This window comes from Vigna umbellata, chromosome 2, assembly GCF_029865625.1.
Source record: "Vigna umbellata cultivar VRB3 chromosome 2, Vumbellata_1.0, whole genome shotgun sequence".
In the NCBI taxonomy this organism is placed as follows: Eukaryota; Viridiplantae; Streptophyta; class Magnoliopsida; order Fabales; family Fabaceae; genus Vigna; species Vigna umbellata.
The window spans coordinates 17,149,651-17,167,078 of record NC_142166.1 but is presented as its reverse complement, the minus strand read 5'-3'; the positions used below and the strand labels follow the sequence as shown (position 1 = coordinate 17,167,078).

The window sequence follows — 17,428 nt, the reverse complement described above, 5'->3', positions numbered from 1 at the left end:
CGGTCATGGAGAAGGATGATGACCACACACCATAGTGTTTTTGAACAGATTATAGGTAATCCTCGTATGCGTTATCATTCTAATTTTATCATACCATGAGAAAGAGAATAAAGGATAAGCTGCATACCTGAGAATGCCTCTGGTATTCGTCACTTCAGATCTCCTCCGCCTCCCTCCAATGATCTCCCCCCGTCACTCTCTAAAACCTTTCTTTTCTCCTCTGATCCCTCTCTCCGCTCTCTCCTTCCAAAGATCTCGGGCCCCCCTCAAAATCCCCTCTAACCACCTGGTCCCCCTTTTTCTTTCTCCAAAAAAAATCTTAGAAAAATCCTTTCTAACAACCTTGTCTCCCTCCTTCAGACACGTCCCCCATATCCCCTTTTCCACGTTTTCTATATTTTTTTTTTATTTTTTTATCTCAATTTTATTTTATTTTTCAATTATTTTTAATATTATTTTTCAATTTTTTTAATTAATTAATTTTTTTTAATTACTTTGATTAATTAACTCTATTAAAACAAATTGAAAATAAGAAATAAAATAGAAATTGAATTAAAAGCATAAAAATAGAATAAAACAAAAAGGTAAAATAAGATAAAAGGAAAATAATAAATAACCAATAGAATTTTTACAACCCGGACAAAATTGAGTGTTGACAGGAAGACTTGAGCGGAGGCCTTAGGACTTGAGTCCCCCGACCTAGCACTTGCACTTGCTAGGTACGAGCTATGGAAGGTTGCTCGTACTAAATCTGATGGGAGAATGACATCTTCCTCAACTGCCTTGATCTCACAAAAAATTGTAAGTTTAAACCAAAACATTGTTTGATTGTGTATTTATCATCGCATTTTCGTTTTTACAAAGTTTTTTTTATAAGCAAGATGAGTTGGTTGAGCAGCAAACTCAGGGAACATTTGTTGGCCAAGGTAGGGATGGCATTCTAACAACGACCATTGGAAAGCCCGAGCACGCAGGACGTGTACGTAGAGTTCCTGGGGCGATTGTTCTTCGTGACTACTTTGGCCTTGCACAAAAAAACACTCAATCCATGAGTCAGGAGGCATTGAGGAAGATGAATCTTCAGTGGGAGGAAAGACTCAACCGAAGCATGAGATCAATGGAGCAACGATTCATGGAGCAACTACAAGAACAAAAAGAAATTTAAAGAGCGCTTGAAGAGAAGTTGCATTCCATGACGCATCCCACCATGGGGTTGCCCACTGAAGCTCCCAGACCACCTAGGGTCAACACTAGGGGATCATGCTCTGCTGTAGAGCCTACTAAGTATAGTGGTCAGTATGAGCTGTTGGTTGATGGGGATCCCCCACGCATTGTGGCTGTCGGACGAGTACTTGAGGGAGGGCAGACTGTTCATGGTGTTCCCTAGGCTCAGGTGCCTGTACCCACTTCAGAAATTCATTTTGTGGGGGAGGTCATAGGAACATTTATAGTCTGGCCTAAAGCATTGATCATGTCACACATTGCTACACCACAAGCATAATATTTTTGTTATTAGTCTTTGTATGTTAAATTTAAAAATATTTATTAATAACTTTGAAATTTTTATGTTTAGTTCATACGTCCCCACAAGCAGCCAATGCATGAGCAGTTCATAGATGAAGATGATGAACTGGCTGAAGCGGAGGATGATCCTCCAGCAAAGCTCATGACAAAATTACCTAGGTTGAACAAAGTACAAATAGAAATGTACTGGGATATAGAGTATTTGGCTTTCCCCCGTGTCCCAGTATATATCATATTCAATGATGCACTAGAGATCATTGGGGGAGACATGATGTTGAATATTTCCATCCTTCAACTATGGTGCATGTAAGATAGTTAATTTTGTCTTCCATATTAAACTTATTTCTATTCTTAGTTTCTAACAACTTAACTTTGTTGTTTTAGGTACATGGACACAGTCATTGTGGACCAAGGTCGGTCTTCCATGTACAGATTTGTTGAACCTCAGACAATGCAACCTTCTGGTAACACAATTGAGAGCAAACAAAAGTATTTGAAAACATAGATGGTTGAGTCAAACAGAGACATATACTTTGTGCCATACATTAATGGGTATGGGTTGCTTTATGTAAACTTTCATTAAAGTTTTCTTAATTAGTTTACTAACTATTTATGAATCATGATAGGTCTCATTGGCAACTGATGCTCATCATTCCCAAACAATGTAAAATTGTATGATTTTGTTCGTTGCACGGGAAGATGAAAAATGACTTGAGAAACATGCTTCAAGGGTAAGTGTTTCTTTTTTTATGTTTCAAATTCATTTTGACCTTCAATTTTTATGATAAATATAGTTATATTAATATTACCTTGTGTTTTCAATGTAAATAGAGTAACGGGTAAAAACTGAGGTCTGCTAGTATTCGTCCTGTATCCAAAGGTTGTAAGTCATTTATAGTTCTAATTTATTTTACTAGTTATTCAATGATCTAAATGCTTGACTATTTAGTTTGTCATCTTAGTGTAACAAACAGCTAGATTCATGGGAATGTGGCTACTATGTCATGTTTCAGATTAAGACCATCATTCGAGCTGTCATTTTAGATGACTAGGATGAGGTAATGATGCTTAACTTATTTAGATTCTTAGTTTCTAACAACTTAACTTTGTTTTAAGATAGGTACATAATGCATCTTTCTTCATTTTGCAGCGCTTCAAGAGTACATCTGTTATACCAGAGGACACAATTAAGAAGATAAGACAGGAGTAGACAACTTATCTTCTACAAAGATGGACTTAGATAGGAAGATTTATTATTGTTGTTCAACATATTTAGATTTAGTTTAACTTTAACTTTTGATAGTTTAGGTTTTGGATTTTTTTTAGTACTTTGTTAACTTCAAACGAGTTGATATATTATATTATAATGTTCTTGGACAATTTTCTGCTTTTCAAGTGTGGTTTTATTGCAAAAATAAATAAATTTTTTTTAAAAATATACCCACTAGACGTCTGTTAATGCCACATCGGACGTCTATAGACGTCTGTCAGTGTATACAGAGACGTCCAATGTATTACAAAGGCTAAAGTCGTTACAGGGTCTTTGACGTCCGACCTGTTTAGTCGGACATCTATATAGACGTGTGACCTTTTTAATCGGACGTCTATATAGACGTCCGACTAAACAGGTCGGACGTCCTATCAACGTCACCCGTATAGACGTCCGATACAGGTCGGACGTAAAAAGTCCAAAATAACATACGTCTAAAGTGATTTCTATACTGGTGAAGGACTCTCAGTTAAATGGTTTGGTGTGGGTTATGGTGCAAGAATGAGACTTAGAAGGAAACCTATCTAGGGAAGGTGACTAGAGGAGATAAAACACTCGGCCGTGACTTTGAAAGAGAATAAGAGAATGCATATGGAGTGATCTCAAGAGAGGTTCATTACCATAAACGTCAAAGTGATTTGCAATGGGGTGGAAAAGGTGAATTTATAGAATGATCCAAGCTTTCCCACGGTGCCTAACTACTATCTTGATCATCAAGCGTGATGAATGGATCGAGTGCCATGTAATAAAGCACGTTTACAATGAGCAAGACACATGGAACATGAGCTACATGTGAAGAAGTTGAAACAGGACGTGTGCGCTGAGCGGCGAGGAGGTGTGTTGGGCACTGCTTCGCTTGGCTAGAGTCATCAAGCGTTGAGCGAGGCTTGTTTGTTCCAAGTGAGTAAATTCTTCAATTCTTGCCTTTTGATGTATTTTCAAGTTCCTCCTGGAGCTTTCTTGTCATGCTACAATGGGGCTTTGAATGGAGTTTGGGCTTAGGCCAACTCATCACTCGCTCGTTGTTTCCATTTTTTGAAACGTAATTCTTCTTCTATTTATTTTTTACAGTACACGATACAATTGTTATATACACAACAAAATCTTTATAGGAGTTAGGAGACATCAGAGTTAAGTGAGACTCTTAGATATTTGGGTGCATACACGATTGATTCAATAATACAGTTCCAACTTCATTTTAAGAAAATTTGTGGGTGTACACACAAATGTCTTTATTACAAATTTGAGCACATGCATACTTACTAGCCAGATTTATTTATTAGGGTCCTTTTTTCACTCGAGAAAACCTATGCCACCCTACTACATGCTCACACTTGCATCAACAAATCTTCAAAAATTTCCATGGCAGACTTGGGCAAACCCAGAAGAACATTTACGTTTTTCCTTTCTTGACCATGTGATAAAAACAAAATGACTTCTTTCTCTGGCAGAGTCACAGGACCAGAACATAGAGGTTCTCCCCAGCCAAAATCTGTGGTGTGGAAAGACAACTTAGTCCAAGTTGTGATCAAAAGGGTGGCTGTAAGAGATGGCCTAGCTCTTGTGACTTCAAAATAGTCAATGGCAGATCTCATGTAACTATCAGTGACCATGTCAATTGCCTTGCGAATCAATCCCACGGAATATGACAAAGGGTTCCTCAATAACTCCCCAGCCTCACACAACGAATTTGTCAACACAATACCATTGCCAAAGTACCCCTTTGGTATTGGGGGAACGAATCTTGACCTTCCATCAACTGCAAAGAGAAGCTTTGTTTGTTGCTCAGGTTGCATCCTTAATGCTGCAGTTCGAGCTCTCCACACAAACGCTGAGAGCGCTTCAAAAGTTGAGCACTTGCTCAAAACTCCGTCTTCTGTGACCTTTTTCTTAAGTAGATCGAGCTTCTCAGGATCGAAGAAGAAGGATCTGTAGAGCATGTTTTCTTCCTCATAAAGCTTTCTAGTGTTTGACACATCCTGTATTTCGGCAAATTCGTTGTGTTTGAACTCTACTTTGGGAGGATCACGTGCTTTGATTATAGTTCGATCAAGAAATGGTGGGATCTTTAAGTCTAAACCTCGAGCTGTCTCACTCCATGCATTCACAAACTCCATGGCACATAGTCCATCTTTCATGCAGTGGTTCATGCAAAGCCCCAAAGTAAAACCTCCGCATCTGAACTTTGTCACCTGCAAATTACAATATTTATCACCATCTCTTAAATAAATATCAATAAATGACTATACAACAGAAATAAAAAGAATTTTTCCTTGTATTATAATTGAAGGAAAGATAATATATATATATATATCACTAGTAAAAAAATTGGTTTTAAACTCGCGTTATAGGCACCGGTTTAAGTGAAACCGAAGCCTATTAAAATACGGTGGCATATTACCTCGGTTAAAGTAATGACCGAAGTCTAAAAGCTACGAAACAGTGTTTATGCCTCGGTTTAAATGGAAACCGAGATATATAGTCATTTTATATTTTTTTTTTATTCTTTTATGAGGATTATATGCCTCGGTCAGGTGTAGAACCGATGCCTATACGCATGTATTGTTTCGGGTGAGAGTGAACCGAGTCATATGCACGTATCTTAACTGACCTTTCATTTCCTTCTTCCTCCAGATCTCACTCCCACTCTCGCTCCCTGCTCTCCCTCCTTTCCTTCTTCCTTCCCACCCTCGCTCTCCCTCCTTTCCTTCTTCCTCCCCACCCTCGCTCCCTCGCTCTCCCTCCCTTCCTTCTTCCTCCCCACCCTCGCTCCCTCGCTCTCCCTCCTTTCCTTCTTCCTCCTCACACCCTCGCTCCCTCACTCTCCCTCCTTTCCTCCAGATCTGACTCCCTCCCTCCCACTCCCTCCATCGCTTTCTCGCGTCATCCCCGACCGCACCACCGGCGACATCGCCTTCTCCGACAACGACCCCAACGTCCTTGAGTCTAGATCTCGTCGCGCGACAACACCCACACAGCCAGCACAGCCGCGAGATCGGTGGTTTTCGACGAGAGAGAAACGATGGTGGACGCGGCGACGGCGAGGACGCGGCGACGGCGAGGACGCGGCGACGGCGAGGATGCGGCGATGGCGAGGATGCGGCGACGGCGAGGACGCGGCGGCAGCGAAAATTCCTCGATCTCCCTCACCATCTCTGTTTTCTCTCCTACCGTTTGAGTTTCTGTGATTTGAATTTGGTTTTTTCGATTTGAGTTTGGCTTCTGCGATTTGAGTTTGGTTGTTGCAATTTGAGTTTCGTTTCTCCGATTTTTGAGTTTCTGGGTTCTCTGTGCAGGTTGGGGGTGGAGAAGATTGAATCATGGAGGCACGATTTGGGTTTTGGGTTGCTGTTATGGTGGTTTTGGGTTGTTGTTTTGCGTTGCAGGTTGCTGTTCTGGGTTATGTTCTGGGTTATGGGTTGCGCTTCTGGGTTCTGCATTGCGTTTTTGTGAATCTCGGTCACCATCTGCTTGAACTGAACTGAGTTACCTAATTTTTTTTTAAAAAAAAAAGTGTTACGACCTCGGTTATTTAAAATCCGGGGCATAATCTTACCACTTTTGTCTCGGTCCATGACCGAGGCATAAAACCTATATTTTTTTACCCCGTCTGATTATGCACCGGTTGTAGAACCGGTGCCTATAACTAATTTTAACCGGTGTTATATCGTGCTGGTGTACTAGTGTATGGAGAAAAATATTTATAGTTATACATGTTTGTACAAGTTCGCAATATAATTGCTACAAATAAGTTATTTAATGTAGACTACTATAATATTTTATCTTAACAATTTAAGGATATCACTTATTCTAATACTCTCTTCAAGTCAGAGTAAATATTAAGAACTTTCAATATTTACATTACGGTAAAATAAGCTTTTTACCTAATAGTTTGATAAACGCGGACAAGTTGTTCACTTAGAAAGGAAGTTAGAATTGAGCTATCATTAATCTTATCACTTATCACTAATAATACAACAACTTACTATTAAATGAGCTCGCTAGAACAAGAAGAAAGATATGATAGTGTGCAACAACAAGGGCTCCTTATTCAATTTCTTTTAACAACCATGGATGTCATTTTTATTGGTTTACGTGTTGTGCCCCAATGTAGTTGATTGTCTTTCATCTTGAATGATAAAAGACTAAGTTTGTGTAACAGTAGGTGATGAATTCATTTAAAGAAATTAAAAGAAATTCACCATAAACAACATTTTAACATCTGCTTATCAGACACATTCATTCAAACATTAGTATGTGTCGAATAATCTTTTGCAGACATAACACTCATTCGTCTTAGAGGTTGAGTATTTAGAGGAGGGAGGAAGAGTAGTTAACGAAGGAAATGTTGAAGGAATTCGTAAAGTTGAAATCTCTTTATAAGATACCTCTTTTGATTTGTAAGAACATAGCTCATTCATGAAGTTTGTTGTAAATGTCTTTCAAAGAAAAGATTTTGAAGATTTTACCAAACTTCATGAGAATAAAAATAACATTATCTATAATATTAGGTGTTAATTAGTTAAAGATTTAAAATAACAGTTTTATATTCTTCTATTTTACATTTAGGGTTTCCTTAGAAGGTACTGGAGACTTTCATGAAAACCTAATTTGAATTTTTCATTAAAAGTGATAATCATGGCTTTATGCTAAGTTGAATGTTATCTCCGTCTAGAGGTTTGGAAGCAAACCATTCCAAGATTATCATAATGATGGAGAGAATAAAAATTATTAAAATCTAGTTTATTTTCATTATTAATCATGAAAATAAGAATAGGAAAATTAAGATAGACAAATGATTGAATAAAAAATCATTATCGTTCATGATATTATGTCGAAAGTGTTAAGACAATATCGTCTATAAGACTGAACTGTCTAATCGACCTCATGTTTTGAAGTTTAACAAATAATAATAAACAAAATGAGCATATCACACAGTGTTATCTTAAGAAAACAATACAGCTAAAGGACAAGTGGTTTATGAAAAAACCTTGTGAAAATTAAGTATCTCGAGAAAAGCCTTAGTGAACACACCAACGCATAAACAAATTGTACTGCTAAACGATTTCCCTATTATATGCGTCAATGATAGTCTTGTTGAATGCACTAGTGGTATACATTGCTAAGCAATGATCAAACGAACTTTCAATATGTCTGAAAAATAAAAGTGTCAAAAGATGTTTTTGGAAGGTATGCTAAAAGTTTTAAATGATGATCCAAAAATTTGCGTCAAAAGACATCTTATTGTACGTGCTTTTAGATGAAACAAAAATAGCTTAAAGAAGTGTTTTGAGTAAAAGCCTTATATAGGCTAGACGATACCATGTGTCAAACTATCTCCTTCATCCAACCACTTGGTATCTTAGTTAAAAATGTTTAAACGATCAAATCCTACTTCAACGATAAAAAATGTGAAAAACCCTTTGTTATTCTAAAAATGCATTAAATGTCATTAAATGCAGAACGTTTAAAAACAACAAAAGTGATAACAAAAAGGACATATATGCCTGCATGCATATCTACTCTACTCTATGCATATAACCTATGTCAAGTATCCACTTGTTCCATCCTATACAAATCTAAAGTGGATGTTAGAGACAAAGTAGACATCCATGGAATGTTCTCACTATCGAAAGTCGCATCAGAAAGTTTGTACAACCTAGTTTTGATAAAGAACTGAAAAAGCATGCCAACTCTCACAAGTTAACTTTAACCAACGGTTGTTACCTAAGAGAAGGCTAAGAAGATCTGAAGATCAAAGCAAAGAACTATCCAACAAACATTTTCTTAATGCCCATATATTGAAGAATGTCACAAAAAAAAGAGCAAGAGAATAAGCATATGAGAGTGAAAGAAAATATCTATGACGAAAAGAAAATCTCAAAAGACAAAAAAAGCTAATACTCTCAAGCTTCAGAGAATTATAAGCTTATTGTTGTAAGAAGAGAGAAATATTTGAGAGTCTATTAGATTGCGTTGTATTGTATACACATCTTCTCTATGAGAGTCACAACCTAAGGACTTGTAACCAATCTGTTTGATTGTAAATTCTGAAGAGAATTCAAGCACTTTACGCTTAATTCGGTGGAGTTAAACGGTAGCTAAATGGGTTTGTCTAGTGGAAACTAGGAGCGGTTCAAACTCAATTAGACAGTGTACCTAGAAGATACCAGGAGTGTCTAAGGATATCGAGAGTGGTGAAGAATACTACACAACCAGAAGTGAGTGAAACTCAGTTCTAGTTAGAATAACCAGAGTTACTTTGAGTGACTAGGTCATACCAGGAATAATGAGAGTACTTAGTTGTAATCTTGTGAAAGATTATAGTGGAATTCTCTAAGAGGTCTTAGAGAACAACTGGATGTAGCTCGGTGGAGCACACCAATATAAAAACAACTATGTGTTTATCATTTTAATGTTGCTAAAGGCTCTTTTTACAAACTCTACAATTGCATGGTTTCTTAACCACTATAAAAGTTGCCATAATGTTATTTATAAAGAGCTAACTTTATTAAAACTCTATAGTTAACTTGTTTAAACGATTGAAAAATACTTACTTGAGAATTTATATTTTTAATATAACTCTTCAAGTCAAGCGTTTAACAACTTATATACATAAATCCTTTGATCCTTGACAAATCTGTTAAACTATCTCTTCTACAAAAATTTCCTATAACACTATTTCAACCATCTTCTAGTGTTTTTTAGGTACTACAAAAGAAAAAAAGAATTTTACCTTATATTGTAATTAAATAAAAAATTATATATATAATTATATTATTATGATTGTACAAACTCGATAAAAAGGAAAGTTATGCCGAACCCTCATAATATTTTATTTAAAAAGTATAATTGATTTTTAATAGAATGTCATATCATTACAAAAACTTTTGGAACTATCGATAAAAGTAAATTCATCGATAAAATTGAATTATTGATGAATTTTACTTGCAGATTTATTTTGTCAGTAAAATCGACAAATTTATTTGTTAGTAAAATTCATAAATACTTACAAATTTTAAAATCTGTCAGTAAAATCTATGATAATTTAAAATGTTTATTATCCATCGATAAGTTTGTCGATGAAAAGAGCGGTAAATTTTTCGTTTAAACTGTTATCTAGAGACGTGAGAGGCCAAGCTTCTTTATCTCATCTCTTCTTCACACCCAAACCATAAGACCATTGACGAAAAAAGCAACTAAGAAAGTGAGCATTAACCCAACAAGCAAATTGTTGCTTGGTGAAGAAAGTGTCCTCTCTCGTCCTCTGTCAACAAAGTACTCCTCCATTACGTTGTCACCTTCAATGTCTTCGCCAAGCCCATGTCTTCCACGGAGCTCGCCATCCTAACGTTGTGCCCTAACTTCCAAAAGTCTTCATTCATTCCCACGAGTCCTTCCTTTACCCTGCACCAAGGGTGCACCGTCTTCCTTGAGGAGAACAAATATGTCATCTTCAAGTTCAAATAGTCCTCTCCTGGTATCGAAGCCTACTGCAACTCACCACCAAAGTCTTTAACTTTCCCAAACTTCCCACTCCTAGGCCCGTCATCCATAATCTATTGTTCTCCGAATTCAATCTCACCATCAATGATTCCCAACCCATTTATTACCAACCTAGAGTGCAAAGGTCAACAATACCCACATCTTTGTCCATGATTTTGGGAGAAAGGTGGAGAGGGTTTTGAACGACGAATTTTTTTGCGAAGTTATTGTTATTGTCGAGTTGGCCGAGTGTGGACTGGTTGAGTTGCCAAGTTGGTCGAGTTTGAGAAGACGAATCACGAGTTTGAGCTTTCCCTTAAAACTAGAGACTTAGAGTTAACGCAAGGCAGGAAAAGAAACAAAAATTGGCAGTGGAGATAAGAGGGAGAGGAAGAAAATGAACCAGATTGTGGTATTTATCGACGAATTTTTCTTTTGGTAATTACCGACAAATTTTTTTTTATAATTACCGATAAATTTTTCCTTTTATAATGATGTACAATTTTTTTTTCGGTAAATATTACCAATTACATCATTACTAGTGAATTTTTATCTGTGAAAAATCTGTCAAAAAGAATTTTTGACAAAAATTTTATGTTTGATAAATTTTGATAGTTGATATATTTTTTTTTTGTATTCTATTATTTTTTAAAAATCAATTAATTAAAGCAAAATGAACGCTCTAGTTTTTCTTTTGGAAACGATGAATTCTTCAAGTTAGAAATCGTAATTTAAATATTTTTGTATAATTATCCTTGTAAGTGTTCAATACATTTGCATACTTAGTATCCAGACAATCTTTTATCAATTCAAAACTTCGGTTCTTGAAACTTCTTACTTTTTTAAAGTTATCTATTCATTTTAAAGAAAAATAAAAGTTAAAGTATCGAATGGTATGATTTTCTTTTTATTTACATATTCTTTGTATTTGAGTTGTTCAATATAGTTTAGTTTTGTAGATTATTTCTCAATGATCAAACTCGGGAATGATAATGAGTCTTATCCTATAAAAGAATATTATTCATCGGCCCCATAAGTATTTGTGGATTTTTTATATCCACAAATATTTATGACACTCAGATATACCCACTTTAAATAAATATATAAATTAATTATTTAATAACAATTTTTAAAAATAAATTCAAATAAAAATGTAATCTTAAAATATAATCCATGTAAAATTATATAATAAAATATTAGTACAAATAATTTAATATTTATAAAAACAAATTTAAATAAGTTAAATTACTATATATAAATTTTAAAAAAATAATCTTATTAGTGAAACCTTAATTTCATACATTTAAATAAAAATATATAAATCTATATAATCAAATCTTCAATAAGCTTTTAATTAGTAATTTTTGTCTTAACAATAATTTCACTAGTTTGATAGATTGAGAGGCAGATTTAAAGCTTGTAGTACAAAACTACAAGATTCTTTTTATTTAGTCCATAATTTATAAGACTTATTAATTAATTCTAATATTATTCTTTAAATTTTAAAATTCAAATAAATTTATATAAAATGGTATGCTACTTGAGTCAAATCAGGCTTATTTCTTTTAAATGTTTTAACTCTTTAATCTAATCAACTCATTTAAGAAATACAAACGAGACTATATTTAGGCATATTATCTAAAATGTTTTAGGTTACTAAATTCAAAATTTTACGTTAGAAACTTTTATGTTAATGTTTATAATGGGGAATATTGGATAAAATTATACTTTTTTTTATTAAATAATAGTATTAACAACATTTAAAAACAACACAAATTTTGTACACATGAGTAAATTCACACAAAAGTCAAGTGATTATATCTGTATATCCAATTTTTCTTCATCTCAGTTGTATTCCATGGTTTTGCTTATATTTATTTTTATAGACTTCTCGTCACATACGAGTTTCTCTTGATTTTATTTTCCATTCATGATATATATTTGTCAGAGAGGCAAAGTATAACAAACCTGAACAGTCATAAGAGGCATCTCAAGAATGTTTCGAGCACCAGGAACATTGTAAACCAGTTTCCCAAGAGTATGAGGATCTGGTTTCGTCAAGTCTCCTATCTCTTCGATGTCACAATTTGCTTCAGCCTCCACAAACAATGCACCCTCCCCAGGATTATGCACTATCAACTTCCCTTCCGAGCTTATAGACAGCGTGCCTGCCATCGGGTAATAAGGGACAAGAATCTTCGACAAGGAATCCTTGATAATTTGTGCAGCATCCTCGTTTCCTCTGAAAGCAGATTTGAAGCAGTACACCGTCCGCACTGGAACAGCAATGTTCTGGTCAAGATTTGAAAGGAAGTAATGTCCCTTTTCTGTTTCCTTTGCAGGCTGAACTCGTGTTGGTTCTCCTTGATTTACATTGAGTTCAGTTCTAGACATCTCCGTTTTGGCCATCACGTATCTGTTGTTAACCTTTCAACAGTCACGATTACATGAATACAGAGAGATTGCTACTGGCAACGTTTATAAATATATGATGAAACACATTGCCATAATGTTTAGCTGATGAAAAATGTTGTCAAACTTCTTAAAAAACCCTAGTAAACAAGAAATTGCGAGATAATTTTACATATTATTAATCTGAAACAACTAATAGCAGTCGATTAGGAGTTATATGTAAATTATTCAGAATTATAATGATTGAACTTGGTAAATTTTCCTAGTTAATACCTAGAAAGGAAAAGAAACAGATACGGGATATGTTTTTCGATATAATCTGATAAGAAAAAAAAAAGCAATAAAGAAAGAAAAAAAAGTGTTTTTGATTTTTTTTTCTTTCTATCAGACTTCAGTGTTCTCATTATATTTTCAAATCTATAAATTATATCCTTAATTTAATTATTTTTTAAATTTGTACTAATAAAAAATAAATCTAAAGTGATTAATTTGAAACATACAATTTCTGTACATCAAAACTGAAAATATGCTGAAAGAAATAGTACATGGAAAAACGCTATAATGAAAAAAATATGGAAGACACACTGAGGCTTTTACTTACGTAAATAATGTTTAGCACGAGAAGTGTTGAGGAAAGATGAGTGAGGGTGTCTGATAGCACATGTGGGGTTGGAGAAGTTATATAGAATGAGGTGAGCTAAAAGTTTTAACAACCATTTCGTTTGGTTAACAAAATGTACCAACTTGAGAGGGACAGATTAATTACCTTGGTTATTTTCGTCTAATTTATAGGTGCAAATTAATGCATGGGACAACGGTTGAGCTATAGCAGGTAGAAAACCAAATTGACTCCAGCAGCCAGACAGGACACAGAAAGGGATGATTATTAAGAACCTTCATGGAGTTTGTTGGTGGAATAGATGCTTGAAGCTTGCACACTGAAATATAATGCTGTTATTTCAAAATAAAAAGAAAAGGAAAATCCTTATTTTTATGGTAATCCCAACCTATAACTATAACCAATTAAAACATCTCTCTTTCCATTTCTCACATTAATCCATTAATTCTTAGGCTATTTGACATTTCATAGATAATTGGAGGGTACTCGCATAAGAGAAAATACATTAGTATAGATGTCATATATAATATTATTTTATAATACAACACTCGTTAATTGTTCTTCTAAGATTTAAGAGAACTGATTAATTTTCACTTTAATATTAAAACCCAATCGGAGTTTTTCAATTTATTTTGAGTCTTATTTTACTTTTTTCACAATAATACAGTACTTTTAATTTTTGTTTTAAAAGTTGTTTTTTTCCTATAAAGTATGTACCTTGCAAAAACTTCCAAAGACTTTTCAAATGCTTCAAATTTTCAATCTCAAAGAGTATCTATATCCTCCCGAGTCCTTGTTCTCCCTAAGAGAAGAATAGATTGTGAAGACACTTTAACATTTAAATTAGCTTATTAGATTAGTAAGCACTAAATGTGATAATTAATGAAATATAATTAACATAGTAAGATGTGTCATTTATACTTATTGTTTATGAGCTTTTACTTGGATGGGCTTGGACTCAATGATCCAAATACTTGTTGGCTTCTGAATTATTGTAGTTAACCATGGACCAAAGTGATTAAGTGTCTTGTGTAATGTTGTATTGGCTGAATAGGAATGGGTCAAGTACATATCGACTTAATATGAAGGTGCATAGGAAAATACTAGAGGGAGGGGAATGAATAACATTTCTAAAACTTTTTGCAAATAGCGTCTAATAGGTTTCCAATAGATTAATAAACAAGAGATATGTTCAAATGATGATGTTTCCAGAAAGCTTGATGGACTTGTGAAGTTTCTTCTCTTAAGTTGAAGAGCATTAGACGATATAAGCTCACGAAGTTCTTTCTTTCTTTTCTTCTCTTCTCATTTGTGAATGAGCATTAAGCATTGTGAGCTCAATCATGAACTTCATAATAGATATTCAATAACAACTTTTTGTTATTATATTTTCTTTTATGCTTCTCTTTTCTTCTATGTTTCTCTTTTCTTCTCTTATTTTCTTTTCTTTTGTTTCTACTCTTCCATCATTCTGAAACCTTTAGACGTTTTGGGCTTAAAGATGAAGTAAAAGGCTAGATGTGATGGTAGATTTTTCTTTATATTTTCTCTTGCTTGAGTTTGCTTTCATCATTTTTATCAAGTTGAAGAGCATTAGACGATATAAGCTCACGAAGTTCTTTCTTTCTTTTCTTCTCTTCTCATTTGTGAATGAGCATTAAGCATTGTGAGCTCAATCATGAACTTCATAATAGATATTCAATAACAACTTTTTGTTATTATATTTTCTTTTATGCTTCTCTTTTCTTCTATGTTTCTCTTTTCTTCTCTTATTTTCTTTTCTTTTGTTTCTACTCTTCCATCATTCTGAAACCTTCAGACGTTTTGGGCTTAAAGATGAAGTAGAAGGCTAGATGTGATGGTAGATTTTTCTTTATATTTTCTCTTGCTTGAGTTTGCTTTCATCATTTTTATCAAGTTGAAGAGCATTAGACAATATAAGAATTAAGATAAAGTAGAGTTTATAATTGATTTCTTGAGCATACTCTCTTTCTTCTTTTTGTTTTTCACCTCTTCTCTCATCTACTTCTACAATTCTCTCTTCTTCTCTTTAGTTGATCTTCTATATATATAGGCTATCTTGTGAGATGAACATTGAACATTGATTTGATTTCAAGAGAGTAGGTAGCCTTTAGCTGGAAAGTCAAACTTTGGTCTACTTCGTAGGGGTCAAAGCTTTTTCATAACCTTAAGCAAAACTACAATTGCATTCAAGAGAAACATTCCCAGAATGTTCTTCTTCTCTCACAACATCTTTTTCTTGGGTGTAGTGATTTTGCTCATATCTTTCTGCTTTAGTTATCTGCACAAATATCGAGAAACAAAGTATACAAGCATCAAAGTATTGTATCGTACATGCATTAAATTTTTTGAATGTTGATAAGCGTTAAACATTATTGCATGTTCAAGACATTTTATTATTTGTCATGTCATTTATAAATGCATCGTTTGTTAAAACATACAACACATAATCAGATGGTATGAACATAAGATGCTTTTACAAAGTGTATACCGTTGAGCGATCATTCATCACACGATATATTCTTTAAAAAGCTTTTCTTGATATTGAAGTACCTGAAAAACACTAAATGGGGGAGGGGTTGAATACAGCACACTATCAAGTTTTTGAAATATTCTTTTGAAAGCTTATACGCTCGACTTAAGATATATGTATAAACGTTGATAAGTTTGTCGTGTTATTCAGAATATATCTATAATAGTGTTTTGTAAGAACTTCCTTAAAGAAAAGTAATTGTTTAGCTTGGAAGTTCCTATATTTGAAGTATAAAGCTCAATTGCGAGTTTTTCAAGAGGATCCTTTAGTTAAGACAAGAGAAAATAGCACAAGAGATTTTATACTAGTCTTGTCTCCTCCACAGAGGGTTCCACTATAATCTTCACACGATTACAAATCAGTATTAGCGTCACTCCTGGTACTCAACTATCTCACTAATAACTCTCTATATTTGCATATTTTTCTGTGTTTATGAGTCTTTTTTAGGTTAGTTTAGTTTTTAATTGGGTAGAATTAGGCTAGTTAGGTTTTTCTATTAAATCTTAGGTTTTGTGAAATTTTAGTTAAAAATAGATTTTTAAGTGAATTTTTAGTATTTTTGTAAATAACTAGGAAAATAATACTTTTTTTTTAAATCTTCCAATAAAAATTTTGTTTTTCTTAATTAGGTTTATTGTTTCTTTAATTGTAAAATTAACCTTTCTTTTGTTTCAATTGCTAATTGGTTCCTTTTTTCGTAATTGGATTTTAAATTTTAGATTGGACCATGTTTTGGGCTACTGCTGCCATGGGATGGGTGTTGCTCCCTCCACCACCACACCTTTCTCCCTCCACCTCCTCAATTTTTTTTAATTTCAATTATATCCTTAGATTAAAATTTTTTACTTTTACTATTTTAATTTATTTCAAACCTAGTTCTCCTACTTTACTCCCTGCACCCAATCTTTCCATCTCTCATTTTCGTTTAACAATTTGTCTTCCGTTTTACTCTGCAACCCCATTTGTCTTCTCCGTTTCACTTCTCCTCTTCCGTTTTTTTCTTCTTCATTTTCCTTACATTATTAAAATACATTAAAAATATATTCAAAAATAATAAATCAAAACATTTAAATTAAATTATTAAAATATTTCCAAAATAAAGAATAAACTAATAAAACAAACCCTAAAATAAAAAACGTAACCTTTAAACGGTGAGATCCTTCAACGGATGTCAACATCCGTTTAAGGAAAAACGGATGTCGACATCCGTTTTACCTTAAACGGATGTTGACATCCGTTGAAGGATGTCACCTCCGTTTAAAGGTTACGTTTTTTATTTTAGAGTTTTATTTGAAGGTTTATTCGAATACACACCTGGAGGAAGCAACACACGCACTGCACCACTCCACACACTGCACCACGAGAGGAAGACTGCTTGATAATTCTTTCCACCACCACCAACCTTTGCAACTTGTAGTATCTCACAGCGACGAAAGAAAGAGAGGAAGAAATATAATGTTAAAATGAAAGAAAAGTATTTTACTCATGTACGGGGGACTAGAATAGGTTGTGAATGGCTAAAATTAAAAAATAATAACCCTAAAAATAAAATTTTACTTAGGGG

The 17,428-nt window shown here is 34.0% G+C and overlaps 1 protein-coding gene across 1 annotated transcript; it reads right to left on the bottom strand.

Annotated features, from left to right (window-relative positions):
- Nucleotides 1–3,976: 3,976 nt before the first annotated feature.
- On the bottom strand, nucleotides 3,977–13,333 carry LOC124841883 (omega-hydroxypalmitate O-feruloyl transferase-like). Its single transcript, XM_047318261.2, has 3 exons — nucleotides 13,293–13,333; nucleotides 12,248–12,695; nucleotides 3,977–4,986 (listed from the first exon to the last, which is right to left on the bottom strand). Exons 2-3 carry the CDS (start codon nucleotides 12,686–12,688, stop codon nucleotides 4,123–4,125), a joined length of 1,305 nt encoding a protein of 434 aa, XP_047174217.1. The 5' UTR covers nucleotides 12,689–12,695; nucleotides 13,293–13,333; the 3' UTR covers nucleotides 3,977–4,122.
- Nucleotides 13,334–17,428: the final 4,095 nt, after the last annotated feature.

Bases quoted from the DNA above. Each gene is read 5' to 3' on its own strand.
- LOC124841883 (XM_047318261.2), bottom strand. From the start codon at position 12,688: ATGGCCAAAACGGAGATGTCTAGAACTGAACTCAATGTAAATCAAGGA. The intron at 4,987-12,247 runs GTTTGTTATACT...TGTAATTTGCAG, and splicing joins TGCCTCTTATGACTGTTCAG to GTGACAAAGTTCAGATGCGG.